The sequence below is a fragment of the Enhydra lutris genome, unplaced genomic scaffold (assembly GCF_002288905.1).
Source record: "Enhydra lutris kenyoni isolate GAN:26980312 unplaced genomic scaffold, ASM228890v2 scaffoldscaffold40, whole genome shotgun sequence".
Lineage (NCBI taxonomy): Eukaryota > Metazoa > Chordata > Mammalia > Carnivora > Mustelidae > Enhydra > Enhydra lutris.
This window is the reverse complement of record NW_019154124.1, coordinates 7,314,133-7,339,449: the sequence shown is the minus strand read 5'-3', so window position 1 is coordinate 7,339,449 and position 25,317 is coordinate 7,314,133. Positions and strand designations below refer to the sequence as shown.

Sequence of the window (25,317 nt, the reverse complement as noted above, 5' to 3'; positions counted from 1 at the left end):
CTTAAAAGAGAAGATACATAGAATTAGCTCTGCAGCTACAGTGAAATACAACGCATGAAGGGGCAAAATGGCCAAAGCCTAAGGCAGAAGAGCTGCGTGAGAGCTTGAAGAGAGCGTGCGCAGTGAGCCTCTTCCCAGCAGAGGCCACGGCTCCTGATGAATTCAGCAAATGCACCTGCTGCACACGGCTCATGGACGCAAGGCTCGGTGCTACATACGGCTACTGGGCACGCAGCTCGGTGCCTGCTACAGGCCACCACAGGCCACCACTCAGGGCTCAGTTCAATCCCATTTAATAATTATGTCAACATTTATTTGAAACAGGGTAGAGGATGGATTATTAATGTCATTACATAATAATGTCTATACATACAGGAATTGTGTAACACTGTGTAAGAAGTTATACTGGGGTACTCTGCTGATTATACCACTTATTGGAAATAAGCACATGAGATTTGATCAAATGAACAGAATTTCAAAGAGTAAAGCTTCCACTTTTAAAAAAGTGTGTCAGGGGAACTTCAGTCTTTGCTCAAATGTCAGCTTCTCAGCGGTGCCTCCTCTAACCAGCTCTCGCACCGCCTCGGGTCACGTGACTGACCCCTACCCGCCACCTCACCTTGCTCCCTTTTTTCCGTGGTGCATGCCTGCTAGCGTACAACAGAACTGACTACACTCATTATTGTCTGACCACTAGACTAGGAGTTTTCTAAGGGCAGGGATCTGTATTTCTTGTTCACAGATGAATTTCTAACACCCAAAAGTACCCACGGGTTCAATTAATATTTGCTGAATAGATAAATTAATTAGTACTCCTATCACAGAAATGCAGCAGAAAAGCAGATGTTTTACTGGGATTTTTCTATTATTGAGTGAAACTAGTTTAAGCGGTACTAGAACTAGTATCACCTAGTAACAAAGACGGTAACTTCGAGAGCATCTGCATATCTTTGCTGCCTGCTTACGGCAAGGGAGGAATGGGAATTTTCGAAAGTGAAATTTGGGGCCAGGGGCCGGGGGGTGGTGTTTTGTTTTTTGGGGTTTTTTTCCTTAGTGAAATTTTGTTTTTGCTGTTTTTGTAGAGGGCCAAATTGCATCCATGCTGTTCTCAAATGTGACCTATATTTTGGTTCACTCTTCTCAGTGAGAGTCAGAAATATAGCTTCAAGTTGATAATTAACCGGCCAAGAAGCTCACGAGCCATTTTCTTCTCTGTAACTAGCTATAAACTCTCACTAAAGCACATAGGAAGTCCAAAGGTTGAAGCATTTTGGGGGACTAACCCAGCTAAATGCAGCTTTTCATGGGGCAGTGGAGAAACATAAACATTCATTTTAACTGGCTTTCGCACAAAGCACTTAGCAAATCTTTGAAGGGCTCCTTAGCGGGTTCAGTCTTTTGAAGAAGAGATTGGAACATCTTCAGAAAGAAGCTCATAAATTCAGGTTGGCATGACAATAAGAGAAACGGAGGATGTCAGAAGCAGACCCAGCCGCTGGCCTGTAGGAAATGGGAGCGGAGCATTGCCGGGAAAGAACCACACTGTACCGCTAATCTAAGGCAGGATATGGGAGGTTTTCCTTGTGATAGCAATAATGAGCCACTCCTCAGAGCACCGATATTCAGTGTGGAAGCAAATCGAACCCCAGCCCACCCCCAGGAATTGAGACAAAGTAGGTGTAGTCATCAAGAATTGTCATTCCTGTGGATAAAGGAAGCTGTTCAGTGGGCCAAGGCTATGAGGTCTTCAGGAAAACAGAGCACTCTCCATCCTTTAATTCTGCATATACCCGAGAAGTCCTGGGCATTCACATCAAGTTGCCATGTTGACAGGCCACGCCGAGCAGTGTGACCACGTAAGAATCAGTCTGTTGTCACACCTGAGACTCATAAGCCCACGATCACGAGGGGGCAGCTCTGCAAATGAGCTGGGATCCACAGATCCAGAGTTTGAAGGAAATCATTGTGCCCGAAAGAAATCCATCTGGGAGCAACTGATTTTTATAAAGACTTAAAACTTAGTGGATAGCCTCTGTAATATGATCAAGGTAAGAGTAACAATTGACTTCAGATGCTCTATAGCTAAGCCACTTGGCGAAAGAAATCGGATGGCCATTGCCCATGTGTTGGAAAAATTGTAGGTTAAACAGTGTAACTAAAATATTTAGTGCCATTGGTTTTTTATCTGAGAAAGAAAAAAAAAAGCCTCATTAATGGACACTAATCTGAGTGTTTCTAACAGAAAGTGGGAAGCCTTATGTTAGGTTTTTCCTTACAGTCCCTGGTTCAGGGAATTAACACACACACATTTCCCAGATGTGTTCTTCCTCATTTCTTGGCATGAGAATCACCTAAACATTTCAGAAGCATTTCAGGGGATAGGCAGAACTGTGAATGTCCTTTACACTAAGGATAGTGCTCCAAGGAAATATTCGAAGGAATAGAGCAAAAATCAGGAGGAGGTTTGACTGAGGCTTTTTTAAAGTTGCCTGGCCTGAAGAGCCAACTGGGAGTTTTACTTTGTTTTATTTTGTTTTTCCTTACCTCCAGCCTTGCAAGGCAAAGCAAAGTAAAAAAAAAAAAAAAAATTGAATCATTATCAGTCTCATAATATGCAGCCCCTAGTTTCCCCTGACATTTTTTTGAGCTCTCACTATGTGCCATGAGCAAAGTTAAATGCTTTACATGCATTATTTCATTCAGTTCTTTCACGAAGTCCATAAAGCAGCTCCCATTACTTTATTTCCCCATTTTGCAGATGAAGAAACTGAGGCTCACATAGGTTAAGATTTGCCCAAGGCCACACAAATAAGAAGTGGAGCCAAGATTCAATCCCCAGCTCATTACATGCCCAGTGGCCAATAACATCAGAATATTTGGGGTTAGAATTTTCCTTAAGGGTGATAACTGGTGCGCCAGGAAGCAAGTGTCCTCCAGACCTCGTGGCCATCAGCAACAAGTTCAAAACGTTCATTTCTCTAAAAGGAGTTAGCAACCTGGAAGAGTGGGAAAGGCCCCTCATTTTTCATTTTTCAAGTACATGCTCAGGTTTGGAGTAAGGGGTAGAATGTGGAAATAAAACCTTCCCCCAAGTTGTACATACATATAAAGAAATTATATCTATATATGATCTTATTGTGTATAATTAGATTTATATATAAGGAAATTTTAATATTATCTATAACTATATTTACATAAAGAAATTATGTATATGTGAGCAAAAATAGTTGAAATGTAAATATCCTTTCTTTCTCACGTTTCTCTAGATTTTGATTGGCGCCGTCATTGCCATGGGTTCAGCCGACAGAGACGGCCGCCTACACCCAGGAGACGAGCTTGTCTATGTCGACGGGATTCCAGTGGCTGGCAAGACCCACCGCTATGTCATTGACCTGATGCACCACGCAGCCCGAAACGGGCAGGTCAACCTCACTGTGAGAAGGAAGGTGCTATGTGGAGGTCTGTGGCTCAAGCCAGCAGGGAGGCTTGGGGATCGGGTGGTAAAATGCTTTTGTGGGACATGGTAAGGACAGGGAGAACAAAATTTTAAACCACTATCTGTATTATACAAGGACAAAAGTCAACCTAGATCTTCCACATGTGACCATGATTTCGAAAGGGCAGATTTTCACCCCACTGTAATTCCAAGCAATCTCTCAGCCCTACATTTTCAGCTCAGTCATTAAAAATTTCTAGCAAAGCCTGGGGCTAATTTAAAATGCGTATGCTCTTTGCTCTTTGGTGGATGCTAGTTATAAGAAGAACATTATGGTAGTGGAAAATACAGCTTTGGAAAGTGTTCCTCATTGTGTTTACAAACCAAGAACCACGGCATTTTGATACCATAATAAGGCAACTAGGATGGAAAATTAGCCTCCAAAGTAGAGCCTGATAAAAGGTAACAATAAAACTATGACAAAAATACAGCTGTATGTCACTCTGAGAAAACACAATTCATTTAACTCCAAGCTAATGGAACCGGTAAATTAGAAGTAATTATTCCCTTTACAGCCATTTCCTAGCATCGTGAAAGAATCCACCGAAGACTTCACTTTTAAATCAGTCTTCACAGTCCTAATATGATTTAGTTTATCTCTCTCCACCATCTCAATCCCCCAAAACGGTTTATAGTTCTATGAATATGTCTGTTACAAAAATCAACCATTTTTCATAATCTAAGCACTCAGTAACGTAGGCAGTAGGTCCCCAGCTGCCAGAGCTTTGCCCTGAGAATTACCTACTGCTCTCATGGCTGCTGGCCTCTCTGCTCAGCCCCCTGGGTCTTCTCATACAGATTAGGATGGACCTCAGCTGCAGGAGCTCCCACGTGTTACAGAAAAGGAAACCAAGGCCCAGAGGTTGGGTAGCTCACCCAGGAGTCTGCAGTGAAAATCAGTGATAATGCAGAGGCTCTTGCCTGCCGCCCCCGCCCCCACCACCACCTGTGCTTCTGGCTTTAGCCTACCTTCGGGCCCCCGCCCATCCCACCCCCAAGGAATTCAAAGATGTGAGACCATCCTTTAGCAAATGTCACTTCCTAACCCAAGTAGTCTTCCCTGTGTTATTATTATAAGGCATCTGAATTAAAAAAAAAAAAAATAGTGGGGGGTTGGGTGCCACTGGCTAATCACAGGCTGTGTGTGACTAGGGAAGATAAGACTTACTAATTGAACTAAAGACCCTTTTCTATTCGAGTCTTCTAGAAACTAGACTTTGATCAACGGCAATCGTTTAAAAGGGCAAGTCGCAAGAATTGTCAGCCCTCACCAGTACAGACTGCTATATATCTTGTATCGTGTGGAGGTTTTGCTAAGAAGTGCCATTCATCTTCAGAAATTCATGACATACCACTTGACCCAAAGAAGTAAAACACCTTGAATCCTGCCTTATCCTGGGGCAAGATGCCAGGAGGAAGACAGTGTTTGCTTGGTTAACATTTAACAGTCTCTCTCCCTAAGAGTGATTTTTAATAAAAAGTTTGCCGTGCTATATGTTCTGTAACCCACAGATAAATTAAAAAGATACCTGATTTACAAGGAAATATACTGCAAGGTGCAAAACCAAGTGCACCAACATAATTTCATGCTCCCCTTGCCACCAGCTGATTATTGCCAATTAAATTTTGTTTTAATCAACCCACGCTATTGGAGTGCATGCCAAATGCTGCAAAAATGTATTCTTGCAATTTGTGGATCATGTGACTTTTGTGAAGATGCTCTTTGCTGCAGTTCTTACCAACTTTACTCATTTAGGTTTTCAAGTGCATTTCAAGTGCATTTAATTTTTGAAAACGTTCGGCTGCAGACTGCTCGTTCACACCAGGAGTGTTTTCCAAGTTAATTCAGCTCACTCTTCCTTGAAAGCTTCATCAGTATTGAAAATGATTAAGTTCAGGAAAGGATACTTTGATAGTAAAGTAAATGCCTAGAAATAGGATGGAACAGATTTTTTAAAGGCATAGGAAGACAGCTTTTCTTCTTAGCTGCTGTTTCTCCAACAGGAGAAAGGACAGCCACAAATGGATATGACAGCGAAGATGCCTTTTCAAGGACTGTTATCATTATTATTGTGCTTTCCCAAGCAAAGGCAGTGGGAGGTGTGAGCCTGACTTACAATGAGATGGTTCAAAGCTGAAGGAAGTGAGCAATCAGCTTGTGAAGAGACAGAAGATATGTGAGAAAAGGGACAAAGTTGCCACCTTCTTACACAGAGAAGTGGTATCAGGAGCTGGGAAGAAGGGGGGGCGGCACTCACAGAGGTTAAAGCCTTCAGCCTTATGCTTGCCTCAGCTTGTGCAAATGTCCTTTCCCTCCTCAGAAGGCACTAGGCACTGGCTTCCAACACTCAAGAGAAAAAGAGAGAAAAGCGCAGGTATTAGGAGAGATAATGCCTAGTTAGTTACATCGGGCAAAAACTAAAGTAACGCAGAAGCTTCTGCAAATATTAAAATATTTTAAAAGTGTGCATGCTAAGGCTAGAAAGGCGAGGTTTTCAATGAGGGAAAGACAAGCTAGATCCTCAAAAAGGAGAAATTGTGGAGTAAAGGAAGGAAACATCCCATAATACATTTAATTTTATTACGAGATAATTATAGCACAGGTCTCGCACTTTAAACTAGTTTTGAGGGGCGCCTGGGTGGCTCAGTTAAGCATCTGCCTTTGGCTCAGGTCATGAACCCAAGATTCTGGGATCGAGCACCACGTCGGGGTCCCTGCTCAGCAAGGAGTCTGCTTCTCCCTCTTCCTTTCCCTCTCTCCCCACGATTGCTCTCTCTCACACACACACACTCACTCTCTCTCCCAAAAAATAAATGAAAAGTTTTAAAAAAACCTTTTTTTTAATTTAAAAAATAAACTAGTTTTGAGAGATGTTTTACCCACGCCACCAGCGCCAGTGTTTAGCTATTTTTTCCCCCAAGGATAGTAGAAGAGCGGCTTTAATTATTACACTGAAGTATAAATATTTATATATTTAGTAGCTCAGCTTTGAGACGTTCAACCTAATGACATATTATTTTGAATACACACTATTCGTCTGAGAGAAGGGTGTCTCTGAGGAATTTCCACATGTGTCAATCTAGAATTGATGTGAAAGAACATTTTATGATTTAATCAAAACACGTTAGAGTCCGTCTGAAAGCTATCCATCAGTACTCTTCTCTCATATCTAAGGGAGAGTCTAATTCTCAGCTTAATGCCAAGAAAGAGAAGGCTTTCTTGGCAGCTGGCTGAAAGGTGCCCCTGGATCCCCCAGTCCTGGTTACTAGACTTTTTGTTGATTCCAAACATGTTCCCTTCTTCTTTGTCTGTGAGCAGGTCACCCGTCTAAATAAGTTGTCTGCTTTGAGGAATCTAGACCAGAAGTACACCCACTCAGATGCCTCGCAGGCGGGTCAGCCCCTCGCTTTGGTGGGGACCCAGCCTGTGGGCTGACCCCTGCTCCATCAGGCCCCATTGGGTTGTACACTGCGTGTGGACACTCCAGCCTGGGCTGGCAAGACCCACTGCCTTATTAGGAGAAGGAAAGGAAAAGTGAATTGGGGGAAATCGAAGGGGGAGACGAACCATGAGAGACTGTGCGCTCTGAGAAAGAAACCGAGGGTTTTGGAAGGGAGAGGATGGGGGCGTTGGGTGAGCCTGGTGGTGAGGACTAAGGTGGGCACCGATTGCATGGAGCACTGGGCGTGGTGCATAAACAATGAATCTTAGAACACTGAAAAAATTAAACTAAATTTAAAAATTAAAAAAGATGAAGAACTTTGTTCTAGAGGTTGAAAGCAAAGTCCAAAAGCAATAGAACAGTATTCTTTTTACTGTTTTGCACTCTTCCCCTTCCCCAGCCACCATTCACGTTGAATAGTCAGTGGCGTTCTTTCGGGGAAACCTCTAGAACCCAAGGGAGAGCTGCTCCCAGACACTTACTGCAAAGACAGATCAGTTTCCTTTGTTGCCACTTTATTGACAGGCACAGCCCTCAATCCCCTAAAATATGACAGCCAGAAAATGAGATCTCTCTTGTCATTGCCTATGACATTTAGTTACTGATTTGGTCCAATAACTCAGGGAGATTTTCAATTTAATGTTGCAGCCTAATAATTGTTTGTTTTTCTTCCTCCCGACTATCTCTAATCACTTTATTTCCAATTTGCACAAGGACTGATAAAGGACATGTACTTCACCAAGACCGTAACAGCTTGTCTTTGAATATTTTCTAGTGGGGAGGGGACATTTTACAAGTAGTTTTAAATTCCGGTAGAAAAGAGGGAAAGGCTTTGACATTGGCATTTCGTTCTTTTCTCACCTCAATACATTTCTTACAGATGAAAAGCATCCATTTGTCTTCTTTAATTAAAACCTGATTAATTAAATCTTACCGAAAAATTCAAATTTATCAAATGATAATAAGCAGCAGCCTGGATCTTATTCTGCTATTACAAACAAGAAATGAATACATTTTTGTAAGACTATTTTATAATCTGAGTGTATGAATAAATGCCCTTCCTTTTTCTCTACATATCAGTAGAACAAAAATTCTCTTGTAGTCTGTGTTCTTTCTCCCTGATTTTTGAAATGATTTTTGATTTTTGAAATGAAAGGATTTTTCACTTCAGAATGGAATTGCAGTTTATCAAGTTAAGAGCCTTCGCTGGGACTTTTGCTAATTATTTTTATCTTGCCATACGAGACACCTACCAGAGCTCTAAATGGGAGGCCATATCTAAAGACCCAAAAAAGAGTCATTATTTGTGGTTACTTTCCTTCTCACTGTTTCTCTGTTCCAGAAACATCTTTTGAGCAAACTAATCAAACTGTAAGATGAGATGAAACAGTCCTATTTCTAGTTACAATATTTTAGGTGCCCGCTTCAGTTCTTTTAACCAGAATACCAAAACCTAAGTATTAAGTTAAAATGACAAAATTCTTTATCAATAACAGGTGAACTTTCATTTTTAAAAAGTAGCTTCTCTTGGCTGCCAACGTTTTATCATTTCTTCCTGTAAATAAGCTTGTTTTCTCATGGAAGTATTTGTTTGGTTTATCTGGCTAATAATAGAGAATATTTTGAAATAATACAGCATAAAAATGAGCAATGCCACCCACACCTCATTCAGAAATTCAAAACTCATCATCCCCTTGGCCTGACTTCATTGTTAGATTTAATCCTAGAGTAAATGAATAAAAGAAGGATCCTTTAAGAAAGATGTTTTCCACCTACATGGAGTGAATTAATGCCTCTAAAACTGTGATTATGATGGGTCCCTTTACATTGACATCCTGGGCTGTTAGCCCCACTAACGGTACCCCTCCAGCAGCATTGCTCAATGGTGGCCTAGAACTCTTACTGGGTTTCTCTCTCCTGTGCCCAGTCTTCCTAAATCTACTAAAAACCCTTTCCAGGGGCACCTGGGTAGCTCAGTGGGTAAAAGCTTCGGCTCAGGTCATGATCCCAGGGTCCTGAGATCGAGCCCCACATCGGGCTCTCTGCTCAGCAGGGAGCCTGCTTCCCCCTCTCTCTCTGCCTGCCTCTCTGCCTACTTGTGATCTCTGTCAAATAAATAAATAAAATCCTTTAAAAAAAAAGAAAACCACTTTCCACACGTGGACCCTGAAGATACAGTCTTCACAATTTCTTTAAGTAATCCTGCGCACAATGCAGTTTAAGATACTGCCCTCCTGTTTTGTAATCTTTAATCAGTTATCATTATGAAACTAAGAAGCTCAGTATCCAGGGGTTCCTGGGTGGCTCACTCAGGTCAGCGTCTGACTCTTGTTTTTGGTTTAGGCCGTGATCTCAGGGTCAGATCGTGAGATGGAGGCTCGTGTGGGGCTCCACGCTCAGTGGAGAGCCTGCTTCCCCTCTCCCTCTGCTCCTCCCTCTGCCCCTTCCCCACCCCCTCTCTCTCAAATGAATAAATATATCTTAAAAAAAAAAAAAAAAAAGCCAAAAATTAAAAACCAGGGGTGTTTCCGGGGGGGGGGGGGGGGGGGGGGGGGGGGGGGGGAGTGTTGCAGATTTAACAAGAGGAAAATATAAACTAGTAGCAGCACAGAGGAAGCCGATGAGGGTTTAGCTACGTTTGCCGTGAAGAGTGGAATGGGGCTTAGACCTGGGTGCTCTGTAGCTGGGTTTGTAGCCCTTCAAATACTCTACACTCGTGAGGACTAGAAGCCAGTCAGCCAGTCTTATCATGATGCTAATGTCTAGAACTGCACCTAGTACGCAGAGGCACTCATCAAGACCCTTGTTACGTAACCGAGTGCCCGGGCACACTGTGTTTTGCAGGGGAGCCCTGCCCAGAGAACGGGAGGAGTCCAGGCTCCGTGTCAACCCACCACAGCTCTCCGCGCAGTGACTACGCCACCTACACCAACAGCAACCACGCTGCCCCCAGTAGCAATGCCTCTCCACCTGAAGGCTTTGCCTCCCACAGTCTGCAGACCAGCGATGTGGTCATTCACCGCAAGGAGAACGAAGGCTTCGGCTTTGTCATCATCAGCTCCCTGAACAGACCTGAGTCCGGATCCACTATCAGTAAGTGATGGCTTCGCTTGCCTTTGAATAAGGGGTCTTGGGCTCATCTGTTCTTGGTAGGGATACTGGATGTGCGGATCAGAAGTCCGTTGTAGGCACCCTGGGGAGCCAGGAACTTACAGGCTATGGGCCAAAATAATATAATTTAATGTAGGATTAGCAAACATTGCTCAACCTTCAGTTCAGAAAGAATGCAAGTTCACATCTAATGTCCCCCTGACCCCATAACCCCCATAAAAGCTCTTTGTTCCTATTATAGTGGGAAGAAAATAAAACTGAGTAGTGTGAGAGTATTGGTGCGAGAAGAGCTCCTTCCCGCTTGATAGAATGAAACCAGATATGCAAAGGATCTGGGGGGAGAGCCGTCGAGGAAGGAGCTCAGTGTTCAAGAGCTCTACAGAAGCCCAGTGTGGCGATGACAAAATGGACGTGAGAGCGACATGAGACTAAGAGGACTAGGCAGGAGCCAGGCTGCGCAGGGCTTCACATGCCCACGGGAAGAAATCTGGACCCTAGTCTAAGTCCATGAGAACTATGGAAGGAAATTATAAGTACATATATTTTTAAGTATTTATACTATTTATATTATTTATAAGTATTATATATACCTATGCTTTTTAAGTCCGTTCTTGTACAAAATGAAATCGGGGGAAGAGAGCAAGAATGGAAGCCTGAGACAGCATCAGGAGGTCATGAAAACTGTCCTTGGGGTGCCAACATCCTGGAACCTTGTCCTAGGCTGGTAGTAGTGGATGGGGGGTTGTACATGACTTCACCAAGGGCTCCTCCAAATCTGTGAGTGTGTACAACAGGTATCATCAGAGGTTGTGTTTCTCTTGCAATTGGTCATCTTGTAGACCCTCAGTCTTCCTTGGCGGTTTTCCTTTCAGGAACAATATTCCAGAAGTTACTTGGCTGCCAGCAGGCGGTAGGACAGTAAAGGCAATAGGAAAACTTGCTCGTTTGCCATGTTGAAGTGATTTAGCCCAAAATATTACGGATAGAAATACCAAAATTGAGAGCATTGAGACAAAAAAATAATTAGGTCATGTGGTAGTCCTAAAATTCTTATAACTGATTATTTCTAGCATGTGGGGTAAGGGAGGGGTGTCAAACAATACTCAAGGAACCAAATCATTGAGAATGAATAAGAACTTTTTATGATACAGTTAATGTTTTCAAAACACCTCCAGGACTGAATGGAAAGAATGACCCCGTTTCACGTTACCTTTGACAAACTCAAGAATGAAAACTATGGAAGTGTTGAACCTCAATGAGTATGTGCAGAAATGCAAGTACATGCATCTGAAAGTACAATTTCATTTCTCTTTCCCTGCATGATAAGATGAAGGAATAAATCCCATCTTAAAGCATAGGGTAAAAGCAGGATTCTGCCAGTGCGATAGATTCACCAGATTGAAAGGACATAAGACTAAAGATTTTCATGAATTATATAAACAGCGTTCCAATCATTTATACTTGGGGGAAATGTTCAGAGAGCTCTTGTACCTGTTCCAAGTAGACCACCACAAGGAAACCATTCAACATGTATTTAAGGTCTCAGGTTTCTTTGAAGTGTGATGGTGTTATTACTAAATGCATAGAGAATTGTGTGTGTGTGTGTGTGTGTGTGCGCACGTGTGCGTGTGTGTGCATGTGTGTGTGCGTGTGTGTGCACACATGCACTTATCACATAGAGAAGCCACAGATGCTTTTTCGATTGCAAATCAAATCCATGCATAAGTAGATCTGGAAAACAACAGGTGCAGCTACTTACAATTAATGTGAATTTTTCTTCCAACCAAGTGACATTAGAGTGACCTCAAAAGAATAATTCTAGTCATTTTCAAAATGGTATTATTTTACATCACCCTGGAGAGTGGAAATGTATTCATGATGCTTCCTGCCTTCTTTTTTCACATGTTTATTTCTTTTCAATTTAAGGCGTTCGAAATGCAGGTTGCCCCCATGCTCTGTGGGAAGAGCAGTTATTATACTGATGGCCTGTAGCGTTTACAATATATAATTTGCAGCAGGCACCTAAAAGCTTTCTGGGCCTGATGCTGTTTCATACTTAACTTCTGTTATAATTTTGAGCTCTAATTTTGAAGAGAAAGGCTAAGTACCTCATGAATGGGAAAGAGCCCTCCTCGTGTCACATATCCATTGTCAGAATAGCAAAAGTCCTTTATTCTGTGAGACTAGAAAGCATGATACCATCAGGGACTCGGGAGTCACAATCATTCCTGGGGCCTGGGTCATTTTTCTCTTCATGTCTTACCTGAGCCCAAAGACCACCAACATGATCGTGGTTCTTCTCATCGCTACTGAGCCTCCTTTGTTGGCGGACAGAGCACTGTTACACCTTTGAGAGGTGAACCAGCTAAAATCGTACTGCCGGGCTTCATCGTCTCCTACCTGTGTGACCTTAAGGAAGTCACATGACTTCTTTGGGCCTCAGTTTCCTTGGCTGTAGAGACAAGATAAGGTTAGGATCTCTGTTGAGAGGTTGCTCTGAGGGTTAAATGAATGAGTACAGGGAAGTGCTCAGAAGAGCTCTGGTTCAGAGTAAGCACTAAGTCACCGTTGCTGTCCAGACCAGCGTTAACTTTCTGTTCCATCAGCTGCCGCTTCTCGGATAGTCTCTTCCGTCAGGCGTGAGTCAGAGCCCCGACTCTCCCAGAGCAGCCGATGAGGGCCCAGCTCCCCATCCACGTGCTGACCTTCTGGGAGCACAGTCTGCCCCACCGGCCACCCACCTGCAGCCTGGTTCAGTGGGGAGGGACGAGAGCAGTGGCAGACACACCAGTGCAGCTGAGTGTGCGTTTCTTTGCCGAGGCTTCAGGCTGGAAGTCTCCCCAGAATTCACTAGCCAATAAACTAGAAAAGTCACCGGAAACATCAAAATTCAGACCTGAAGCTGTGCCTTTTAGAATCGCCTACAAATAATATGTCTCTATGGACTGTATCAGAGAACACAGGAGAGGTGGAGAACCCACGTGTAAATTTCACCACCCTGAAGGTGACAGAAGGAGTTACTTCCCATAGCTTCCTCGGTCCAGGAGAAAACTCTGCCAGGGATGCCAGGCGGTCGACCAGTTGATAACTTGGGGCGTTGAGTTCCTGGCTTATTTACTACCTGGCATTTAGTCTGGCTCATTACCAAGCCTCACGTCTTTTTTTCAAAGTATTATTTCCCAAAAAATTAAGAAGAAATTCCCTTTATATTCATTAATGTAATTAAGGAACACACTGCTTCCTTCCAAACCAGTAACCCAGGAGGCCAAATACTGCTTGGTAGCAGACGGAACTTAGAAGCCCCTGTCTGAGGTACAAGAATATTCTTCCTGATATGAAGTGGGAATAAGCAAGTTTCCTGAGCATTTTTATCCCATTGTCCAAAATATTAAGTATTTTTTTTCCAGACCTTAAAATTGGAGCCAAGGTGGGGTGCCTGGGTGGCTCAGTCGGTTGAGCATCCGACTCTTGATTTCAGCTCAGGTCATGATCTCAGGATCCTGGGATCGAGCCCCATGTCAGACTCTGTGCTCAGCATGAAGACTGCTCGTCCTCCTTCCTCTGCTCCTCCCTCACTCTTTCTCTGTCTCTGTCTCTGTCTCTCTCTCTCTCAAATAAATAAATAATATCTTTAAAAATATTAGATCCATGGAATAACGAAATGGCTTATAGAACAGAGCTTAGGCTAAGAGTAATCGGTAATAGGCAACTGAATTTTAAATTCTTAAGAAGACACTAACAAAGGTTTGTATGCAAACAGGTCCATTGCCATAGTATTGATAAACATAGAATATTGGAAACAACCTTACAAGCTTCTCAAAACTGGAAATTTGGTATATTGGGGACGTTCAAGGCATTTCCTGCCTTTGACGAACTCTCTTGTCATGGAGGTCTGTGTACACAGGGGAGAGAAGACTCGGTAACGTTCTGACTCCGAGTGGAGCACAGGCTTGCTCTATAATGATGTCCCGGTGGCCACACACAGTGGGGTTGATAGGTTGGCCCTGACATCCGGGTTCTATCACAGAACTATAACCTGACCTCGTAGGTGCTTGCTTTGGCCCCCACCTGCCTCAAACCCACTCTCCCACCACAGGTTCCCAGGAAAGGCTTTGGCACAAATGATGAAATAAAAGTGCCCCTCAGACTCCTGGTTTTCTGTAATTTGTCAGGAAGGTTATGTTGGCATTTATGGGGTAGACACACATGGGCAGTGAGACCGCAGTGGGGGGGGCAGCTTGTGCAGGGAGTCTGTAAACCGAAACGCAGGCCCATAACAAGCTGCGAGGGAGGACATGTTAGGGACAGCAGGGCACCATCTTTCCCGCCCTTCCTGCCTTCGTTCCTGTTGTCTTAACAGCCTGGACTCTGTTTTCTGTGGGGGTGGGGCCTCTGGAGCTGCAGAATCAGGGGCTGAGCCTTTCTGGAGGAGGGTGAGTGTGAGGCAGGCACCAGATATTAGGGTGCATGAGAAAGGAGGTGAGAGGAGCAGATGGAGACTGGTGATGGGGGAGGATTTGGTGATCATTCTGGAGGTGTGGAGGTGCTCTTACCTGTCCCAAAGTACCAAGTCATAGGCAGGCACTGTTGCAGCCTAAGTGGCTGGTGAGGGCTAGGGCCCTCAGGGAACCCCCTCAGCAGGCTAGAGTCCCCATCCTAGAAAGGAGCCCCTTCCCACACAAGTCCCTGGCCATTGGCCTTCCTTTGTACATCAGAAGGCTCTGCACACCCTTCAAGCTGCTCTTGGCTTACAGAGGCATCAAAATTTAAAAAAAAAAAAAAAGATATGAGTGTATCACGTGTGAGCACACTGCTGGTGCTGGTGCTACAACTCTCTGTTTCCACATGTGTGCTTCCTCTGACACGGCTTGGAGTACAGACTTGGTCATTGTTAACTTGCCCTCAGGCCCACCACAATCCAACATTCTAGAACAAGTTAGTTACCTTCAGTAAAATGCCATGATGACTTTCCTCAAAGTCTTTGATGACGTCCGTGGGCTCTGGAGGTTAGAGGTTATTCTAGAAATTCAAAAGCTTTGCTAGCAGGTCTTCTTATGACATTTTAAAGCATAGTTTCCTAAAAAGAGTGAAATAAAAGTGGGCAAGCTGTGAGCCAGTTTAGGATTTTTCCCCAAAAACTTACCCCCTAGGCCATGCAGCCACTGAATAGCCACCTGACCTCAGGGAAGATACAAATTAAAACAGGAAGCCGAGGTTTCTTTAGTGTTGCCCTGACACAAGACGATTTAGTTCCATGCAAAGTGCATTGGACGAGAGGCTGGGGCTTCTCTCCAGTTATCCATCCACCACCATCTGTGTCCCTCGAACACATCAGGGGTCGCCCCGTGTGCTCCTTCATCTAAAGAATAAGGAAAGGTGGTCTTCACAGCCGCTTCCAGCCCTAAATTATATGATGCCATGAATCAGCATGGAAATGAGTATTAGGTTCATTATGTTTGTGTGTGCAAAGCCTGGGGTACCTCTGAGGCCTGGATCATATTTTTCATTGGCTCAAGCCATCATTTTAAGCCTGTGTAGTGTTCATTTCTGATAATGTTTTGAAGGCGGCCCCGCTGTTAAGAAGCGATCTGAAGCAAGCACTTTAAAGACACAAAACCAGCTCCCCTTTAAGGCGATTTACTCAGCACACTTGTGAACTGATAACCTTGGTGTAACACACTAAGAAAGAAGAAATGAGAGTGCTGGAGACAAAAGGAAGGTCCCCCCAGGGTGTCCTGCCCCACACCCCACCAGCATTGGCTGTCTTGGTACACCTGCGTCCTGGCGCACTCCTTTTATTGCCTTAGGGTTACAAAGTCCTTCCCTAAATGAAGTCTCTAGGTTATCAGTAACCAGTAAGCACCTCATCTTACATTTTATTGGTTTAGGTTGTAACAAGGGATTTTCTTCGCACCTCCACGCTTAGGCTTGTTCATTGATTGCCTGAAAAGCACAGGTACTCAGTGCCCCTGGTACCGATGCTGGGACCTTGATCTTCTCTAAATCATTGTAAACTTTTACCAGTCAATATTCCCAGCCCCAAAAGTCACTGCTGGAAAGGTCCTTAAGTCATACCCACGCCACTGGACATGGGAATTAGAAAATGAGTCTCATTCCTTCATCTCTTGTTGGTTTGCAAAACCAAGTTTCCTTTCAGAGTTCTTAACCAGTTTTGAAACATGTAACACTGTATTCCCTTAATCCTTAAATGAACCTCTGCTTTGGAGTCCTTCGATGACCAGTGTTTTTACTCGGAGCTTTCTGCTGAGAGCAGCTCACTCAGGAGGCATAATGGTATCCATCACCCACACCGTTACTGTGAGTGCTTCTGTAACAGAAGTACAGAGCAGGTGCAGGACACCATATAAAATGCTAATTTTCCTTCAAGTGTCTGCCTTCTAATTACAACTCACGGGCCATCAGATAAGCAAATGTCTTCATAATCTTGCAAAAAATCCACATATACAAAAAAGTTAGGATTGTGTTCGTAGTCTGTACCGATATACATATGTTTTAAATCAACTCAGTCTCATCACACTTACTAGTGAGATTTACTTCCCGCTGCAGGAGGTAGCCGGGGGCTAGGGTAGGAGTGGGGTGCACTTGCTAATGACGTGAAGGGTATCAACAAATACGCCACTTGCTATGGACGGTCCAGTCTTCCTATAACGAGTCCTTGGTCACCACACTCATGATAGGAATATCTACAGAGGAGGCGCGCCTGGGCGTTCAGTCCATTAAGCATCTGACTTCAGCTCAGGTCATGACTGCAGGCTCCCTACCCAGTGGGTAATCTGTTTCCCCGTCCTTCTGCCCCTCCCTCCACGTGTGCACATGCTCTCGCACGCACACTCTCCCTCTCCCTCTCTCTCTCCCCCGCGCTCTCAAATAAATAAATAAATAAAATCTTTTTAAAAAGAAATACCTACAGGGCGCCTGAGTGGCTCAGTGGGTTAATCCTCTGCTTTTGGCTCAGGTCATGATCTCAGGGTCCTGGGATCGAGCCCCGCATGGGGCTCTCTGCTCAGCAGGGAGCCTGCTTCCCTTCCTCTCTCTCTGCCTGCCTCTCTGCCTACTTGTGATCTCTGTCTGTCAAATAAATAAAATAAAATAAACAAAGAAATACCTACAGGGTAAAGTGTAAACACACTGCTCTTATATCCAAGACCCTAGATAATGAACAGCCACTTTTTACCAAAGGCTTCTCTCAATTCCTGTCCATTAAAGCTGGGTTGGTTACTTCACCCCTGAAAGACAACTTTTGCTTTGTCCCAGTGCCCGTGTTTTGCTGGCTGCCACTTAGAATGGCTCCTCCTCTCCAATAATACGTTTTACCAAGCTCTCTCCCAGGCACCACGCTAAGACTCTTACATCATGTTTAATTTTCGCCGTAACCCTATGAGGCAGCCTACTGCCCAGATAGTAAGCATCTCTCACAAGCAGCTTGAAAAACTCTTAATCTCTTACTAAGACTCTGCCTGACCCCTTCCCCTTCTCCCTGAAATGTTTTCTCTAATTCTTACATGGAATTCTTGTCTGTAAACTCTTAAATTGTTGACTGCTTCTTGACTTCTCCTCTGTTATTATGCTGTGGTTATTCTCTATTATTGTCATTTTTACTTTGCATATGTTCGTGGTTTGCTTCCTTAGGGGAATTATAAGATTATAAGCTCCTTAAGGGCAGGAAATGGTGACATTTCTTTGATTCTCTTACAGTTCCTAATAGCATGAGGTTCACGGATTTGTCCCATAATTTATGTTGGAGGGGTTGGATTGGATCCTCCTATAACGGTCCAGCGCTGTCCTCATGGAAGTAAAAGTGAGAATGTGCTCTGCTCTCACTTTCCCTGTGCCTAACTATAGCTGTCCTGTCCCTCCAAGGTAGTAAGAAGTATTTCTGAGAATGGGCAGAACAGCAAAAGAACCCTTAGCTGAGGAATTGCATGTAAGCTGGTCCTTGCCCAGCACGAGAAATTGCACTCTAAGAAAGCAGAACGGGAACAATGTCCCAGAATACATATTTCTCCTCAATTGTTCTCAGCCTGAGTGAATGATTGAACAGCCAGCTCAGAGCCTGGTGAAGTCTTATATGCGAGAGGCCTCTAAGAAATCAGGCTCACGGGAGCCATCTCTGTGTCTCTGGGCAGCCCCTCTAGTCTCAAGCCTCTGGGTTGCAAAGCCTTTGTCCTCCAAAGGGCCAGGCTGTGGCCTTAGCATGCTCTCTGATTTCCCTCATCCTGGCCCTGGCTCTTCCTGGAATCACCACCCATCTGTGTGAACACCACCTCAGCGATAATTATATTGTCCTTAAACAGGAGGGTTTGGATGGCATCCCAAGCTCCTTGGAAAAATGTATTCCTTCAAATTAGTTACTCGTTTCACAATCGTCATTAACAAAGCAACCCATTCCAGTTCCAACTGAACAACTTCTCAATCACATTGCTTCTTGAGAGGATCAGACCCAGCTCAAACCAGGATGAATAGGACCTATTGATTAAATTCCATTCTCTCAATCCGGAGCATGACTAGTTTTGATCCCAAGCTAAAACCTGGCTGCTGAGGTCCTACAAGGAAGCAGATGAGCAAACACAAAAAGATGTTACGTCAAATTCTGAGTACTGATATCTGAACACCGAGCCATCTATTAACTAAAATGGAAAGATGATCATAAAGATGGTACTCTCTTAGTGCTAACAGATTTCAAGATCATTTAATTGTAAGAGTAAGTCCACAGAGAAACACCATCATTCTTTTCTGTTTTCAAAGAGAAGAGCAGTGTAACCTATCAAAAAATCTGAGTGCTCACAGAGCATTTTTTTAAAATTCTAGACCCATTTTTCTTATCATTTGACTAGAGCTTATAAATCGTAAGTTTTCCCCACCAGCGAATAATTTTTCAGGAGAGATTTTGTTATTGTGTTCAGAGACTCTCTAGGCAGCAGCAGAAGGTGCATGGGTGAATGTTTTCTTACCTTCAGCTACTTGGTTGTCTTAAAAGTGGGGCAAATGGGTGATCAGGAGCTGTTTCTTCATGGCTTACATCGTGCACCCACCTCCTTAGTATTCACTAACCAGTACAGGGAGATGGTAACGACGAAGAGAGCCCAGACTTAAGGTACTAGATCAACCTCCACCAGTGCAAAATGTCCATCACTCCCCATGGGGTTCAAATGAATTCTAAGCCCACAGGTCACTTCTGCAGAAGCACACTCTCTTAATAACATATTCAAGGCCCCCTTAAATTAAATTCTCTGTAATCTTATTTTTCTTCTTTTTTTCCCAACAGTCAACCCCTTAAGAAAAGCTATTTTCACATATGCAATCAATTTAAAAGCATGTTGTTAAGTGAACACAGGATTGTTATTTATCACCATTTTTCAGCTATGTGGAAAGAGTGTTATAAATGGATATTTTTCCCACTCAGAATGGGATGAATAGTATTTCTTTTTTGAGCCCCAGCTTTCATCAAGGACTTAGGGAGTACCTGTCCCCAAACTATTTTCAGTTGCACCAAATCCTGGTGGAAGCTCTTTTTATTTATTCATTTTGACCACCCATGATTTTGCTCTGTAAGCTGGGTTTCTTCCCAAATGTTTTCTTGGAAACACTTCTAGAGCTTAATCAGTTAGTCTCTTCTGGGTGATGATCTCTAGGCATTCCTAAGGTGTATAGTGCTAAAAAGAAAATTAACTAAGCAATGGGGCCTGCTATTGGCATTTTCATTTTCCAGGGTGATCTCTCCCAGATCCTATTTCTATAGGGTTTGCTCCACAAATATGCCCAGATGTTGAGCAACCAAAGAAACCCATCTTCTCTCGAGGGTAGAACCAAAACCTTATGTTCAAAGACTGTTCATCATAAAGTGTATATGTATGGGTTTGTCATGAGGTCTTTTAGGAAACAAGGAAGAGCACATCATTTAAAAGATGGGCCCTTCTGGTTCTCTGACACAGAGCAATTGAGATAACATGAGGTAGAAGAATAGTCCAACTTAGAAATCTTCATTTGAATGTGTTATAGAATTGCTAGATGAACAGCAAGATGAAAAAACATATATTCTTGTAGGTACTTGATGAAATTAAAATACAATAAAACCTGGTTGCCCAGTGTTTTGTAACAGAATACCACGGTCTGGTGGCCCAGACAACAGAACAATAGAAATTTATTTCTCATAGTTCTGGAGACTGGAAGTTCAATATCAAGGTGCCGCAGATCTGCTATCTGGTGAATACCAGCTTCCTGGTTCATAATCAAGCATCTTCTCGCGGTGACCTCACATGGCAGAAGGGGGGCCAGGGAACTCTCTGGGATCCCTTTCATAAGGGCCCTGATACTGTTCAGGAGGACTCTGCTTCTACCTGATCACGTCCCAAGGTCCCACCTCCAAAGAGCATCTCTTTGGGGATTAGGTTTCAACCTATAAATTTGGGGAGAACACAAATATCTAGTCTATAGCATCTTGTTAGCCACTGATACTGACCTTCCCTAAGGGGCCAACAGAAGACTGACAGGTGGAGCTCGCAATTCCAATCAGAGTATCAGATCACAAGATTTAAAGCAGGCCTCCAGGTACCTGAGCTGATCTTAGCCAGATTTATACACAACTGCATATCCACTGTTGCGAGACTAAGGCAAGCTCTTACCCCAAAATTCTTTCCAGATATAAAACTTAGATCCATCAGGCCATCTTGGCTGCCATTACATTAGCCTTAGTAGAGGTTCTAGATCAGCACAGTGCAGTAGAACTTCCCTCGATGATGGCGGTATTCTATGCTGCCCTACCCAGTACTACAGCCACTAGTCACATGTGGCTCTGGAGCACTTGAAATAAGGTTACCGTGGCTGAGGAACAAAAAATAATTTTTTAAGATTTTTTATTTATTTATTTGACAGAGAGAGAGAGATCACAGGTAGGCAGAGAGGCAGGCAGAGAGAGAAGAGGAAGCAGGCTCCCTGCTGAGCAGAGAGCCCGATGCGGGGTTCGATCCCAGGACCCTGGGATCATGACCTGAGCTGAAAGCAGAGGCTGAGCCACCCAGATGCCCCGAGGAATAAAAATTTTATTGCCTTTCATTTCCATTAATTTAAATAGTGGCCACACGTCGGACAGCAAATCAAACATTGCAGGCCTGCGCTGGAGCACAGTAGTGGCCTCTAGGTGCCCTCCCTGCCTCCAGCCTTCTCACCACCCTCCTAGCCACCCTTCACATGTTACCATGGCACTCTGTCTACAACAACTAGTCTGATAATATCACTTACCTTTCCTGATCCATTAGTGGCTTCTCTTGTGGCTGTGAAAATCAATTCCCAGCCCCTGGCACAACCAATAAGCCTTCCACAGTTTGTCTCCTCCTACCTTGATCCCGTCTCCCTGTGTGTGCTTGTTGCACTCTCACACCCACAGTACAGACTCTGCTAATGCACACATCAGTGCCTTTGCCAAGTCACGTGGCCTGTGACTTCGGTGCCCTCTCCATCCTCACCCCCCTGGAGAAGTCCAATTCATCATTAAAACAAAGACGAGGCAGGGTTTCCCCTCTGAAGGCTTCCTAGACACCCCACTCTCCCCTCCCTATCTCCTGCCTCCTACTTACTTGACACACTTCTTTTTTACTTCCTTCTATTCATTTCCATCCCAAACCTTCTCTTGATCTCTCCCTGCTTTTTCACTCTTTCTCCCACTTTTAAGGTTTAATCATAGATCCTAAGTGGCATCCCTTTTAGGCTATAAGCTGTAAGTCTTGACAAATGCATTTAGTTCTACAACTACTGCCACAGTGAAGTCAGCCCCTCCATCCACTCCTGACCCCCAACCACCACAGATTTGTTTTCCGTTCTAGTTTTGCCTATTCCCATAAAAATGGAATCACGCAGTACCTGGCCTTTGTAGTCTGGCCTCTTCCGCTTTATATTCATCCCTTTTGCCTCACGGGTCCGCCCTGGTGAGAGTCCTCCGCTCAGCGGATGCACCGTGGTCTCGTCATCCATTCCCTTGTTGAAGCCTTTCACACCCTTAACTGTTTGTGTGATTGTGAATAAAACAGCTATGAAACTTTTCATTTAGGTTTTAGCATGGAAAGAATTTTCACTTGAGTAAGTACGTCAGAGCAGGGTTGCTGGTTCAGTTGGTTTCCAAACTGGGGTACCATTTTGTATTCCCCCATATGAGGGTTCCAGATGGTCTACATCCCGTGTGAGGACTTCTTTCCAGGCTTTCTCGTCATCGTTGTGATTTGAATTTTAGCCATTCCAGTAGGTGTGTAGCGATGTCTCATTTTGGTTTGCATTTGCATTTCTTCCCTAAAGACTAATGATGTCGCAGGGCTTTCCACATGTATTTTGGGCCTTCCTTCCATCTTCGGGGATGCGCTTTGTCACTCCCGGTCTCTTCCCTCTAGCGTGTAATTGGTATTTCGCTGTGGACAACAAAATACATTTTCAGGCTCTTTCGCCTTCCATTTTTCATTTCTCACTCATTTCTCATGTTAGGGTAATAAAACTCATTTTATGATGATGATCTCAGGTGAAATTAATTATGGAGACATATGTCTGCTTAGTAGAACTGAAAACACATAGAGTCACTAAGTTTTAAATGCAAGGGGTGAGAGAAAGTCACGTAAGCAGAAATCTAAATGAAGTTAAAATATGCAGTGTTGGGAGAAGAAAGAGAAGGCTACAAAATAAAAATTGTGAGAGATAGCCTCCTTTTCAAATAAGGAAAGTCTGGCATGATTTACTTGGCCACTCACGGGTCACACAGTTGTTTTCGAAATTTATATGTGATCAAGATCTCCTCATTCCTGACCACAAGGCTTAAGGGCCCTTTCATATTTAGTTTTATCCAGTCCTGCAAAATTGCATTATTTCAAGTTAAAACATGATATACCCCATTCATGGAACTTTGGCTTCTGTGGGAAACTGGAGACCCCATAAATATTCATGTAATCTTCTGGATAACATATTGAAAAGGACAGCTGGCTCAGGAGGGATCATTTGCCTGGGTTAGTATCTATTTCCGTTTACATTAAGAAAATATTGCGAGAAGTTATTATCTATCAGAGGGCTTAGGGGAATACAATGAAAAGCTGATACTGTACCTGATTGCTTTTGACATTTACCTATTGTAACAGGGAAACTGTGTGAAGATAGCCAAGTGACTTTTTACAAAACACAATTTCAGAAGCTATAAAAGGAAAAAAGAGATGGCAGAGATAGAATACACTGCATCTGTAAAAATGAGAAACATGACTTGTCAGCAACACCTGCTTGTAACTATCAACCATTTCTACTGGGCCTGCTGAGAAATCACTGAAAGCCAAGTACATTGATGGGTGTGAAGTCTCAAAAAGCAGTCAAAAGATACAGAAAGGGGAAAAAAGTGTGGTTTTATTGAACATTTTTAACCCAATACCTGGGATTGATGAAATGTAATTTTATGACATTTTCTCAGCTCTTAAAAAGAAACAGTTGGGGTTTTTTTTAATATTTTTACCTGTCAGGGCTACTGAAGGCAATAGGACTTTTGAAGTTTGGGTACATAAATTATTGATATTTTTTATTTTCCAAATAGATTCCAAATTTCTAACTGGTATACTAAAATTCTGATTGCAACCACTGATTTAAATTTATAAAAGATATTTCCAGTTTCTAATTAGTGGTGGTAAAATGAGAACATGCTTATCCCTTCCTGTTGCTCAGACACCAAATAAATGGGAGTAAATGAAGAAGAAAGCAATGAGCATGAGTGAGGAAGATATTTTAAAGACAAAAATGTGGGGGCACCTGGGTGACTCAGTGGGTTAAGCCCCCGTCTTTGGCTGAGGTCATGGTCCCACATCATGGGGGAGCCCCACATCAGGCTCTCTGCTCAGCAGGAAGCCTGCTTCCCCTTCTCTCTCTGCCTGCCTCTCCGCCTACTTGTGATCTCTCTCTGTCAAATAAATAAATAAAATCTTAAAAAAAATAATAAAGACAAAAATGTGGCAACTCATTTTGCAGGACAGAGGAAACCAAAAGGAGAAATGGATCATACAGATCTTCTCATTTCTTTAGAAATTCAGCAGCTCAGAACTTAAAAAGCTCAGGACAGAATGGAACACAACAACCATGACCACCAAATGTGAAATGCTCATTTTTAAAGTAGAAAACAACCAAGCGAAGAAACAATGATGAAAGAATACTAGAAGAAATGGAGATAACCAAGGGCACAAAAGAAAGCTTCAAAACCATCTCCCTCATATACATAGATATGAGAAGATATTACAACCTTACGATTTTTTATTTTGTAATAAAATTGAATACTACAAAAAAGAATATTATGATTCAAGAAAGAATTCTTAGAAATTGAAAATATCGTAGCTGAAATGAAAAATTCAGTAGAAGGATTGATAGGAAGAGTAAAGGAAGTTACACAGGATTAGGACAAAGAGAAAGATAAAGTATGAGAGAAGTGATAATTGACAGATCAACCCAGGAAACCAATATCTAGCCAATAAGAGTTTCAGAAAGAGAGAGCAAAGAAACGTATTGAAAGTTATCAAAGAAACGCTAGAATGAGGGCTGACTGGGTGGCTCAATGGTTAAGTATCTGCCTTCAGCTCAGGTCATGGTCCCAGGGTCCTGGGATTGAGCCCCACATCAGGCTCCTTTGCTTAGCCAGGAGACTGTTTCTCCCTCTGCCTGCCACTCTCATTGCTTGTACGTGCTCTCTCATTCTCTCTGATAGATAGGTAGATAGATAGACAGACAAATAAAATCTTAAAAAAAAAAAAAAAAATAAGTACTATAATGAAAGTTCCCAAAACCAAAACTAAAAGAAACAAGTCTCCAGACTGGAAAGAAGTACAGCACAATGCATCATTGTGAAACTTTAGAACCCAAAAAATACAGAGACAACCTTTAACATTTCCAAAAGGAAAAGGGGAAATAAAAAGATCACATACAGGAAACAAAAATCCTAATGGATTCAGACTTCTTAGTAGCAATGCTGGATACCAGAGAACAGAGGAGTAATACCTGTAATTCTGAGGAAAATTGATTTTTTCAAATCTGTAATTTCATATAATCTAGAATTTTAGTTAGAATTCAGTCAAAAGAGAAGGTAAAAGTGAAGACATTTTCAAACATTAAATACTGACAAATTATTTTCTCCCCTGCATGTTTTCTCATTTTCTTAGGAAGATACTGTAGGATGTACTCAAGCAAAATGAGAGAGTGAATCCAAAAAGGGTTCCCAGGGGTTACAGAAGCATACATCCCACATTGGAG

At 43.1% G+C, this 25,317-nt stretch overlaps 1 protein-coding gene across 1 annotated transcript in view; it reads left to right on the top strand.

The window, feature by feature from the left end:
• The window catches only part of LOC111155266 (membrane associated guanylate kinase, WW and PDZ domain containing 2), a 1,380,110-nt gene that overhangs the window by 1,216,128 nt on the left and 138,665 nt on the right, over positions 1 to 25,317 (top strand). The window contains 2 exon segments of the mRNA XM_022515392.1: positions 3,267 to 3,459; positions 9,784 to 10,032. Of these exon segments, the coding sequence (XP_022371100.1) occupies positions 3,267 to 3,459; positions 9,784 to 10,032 (442 nt within the window).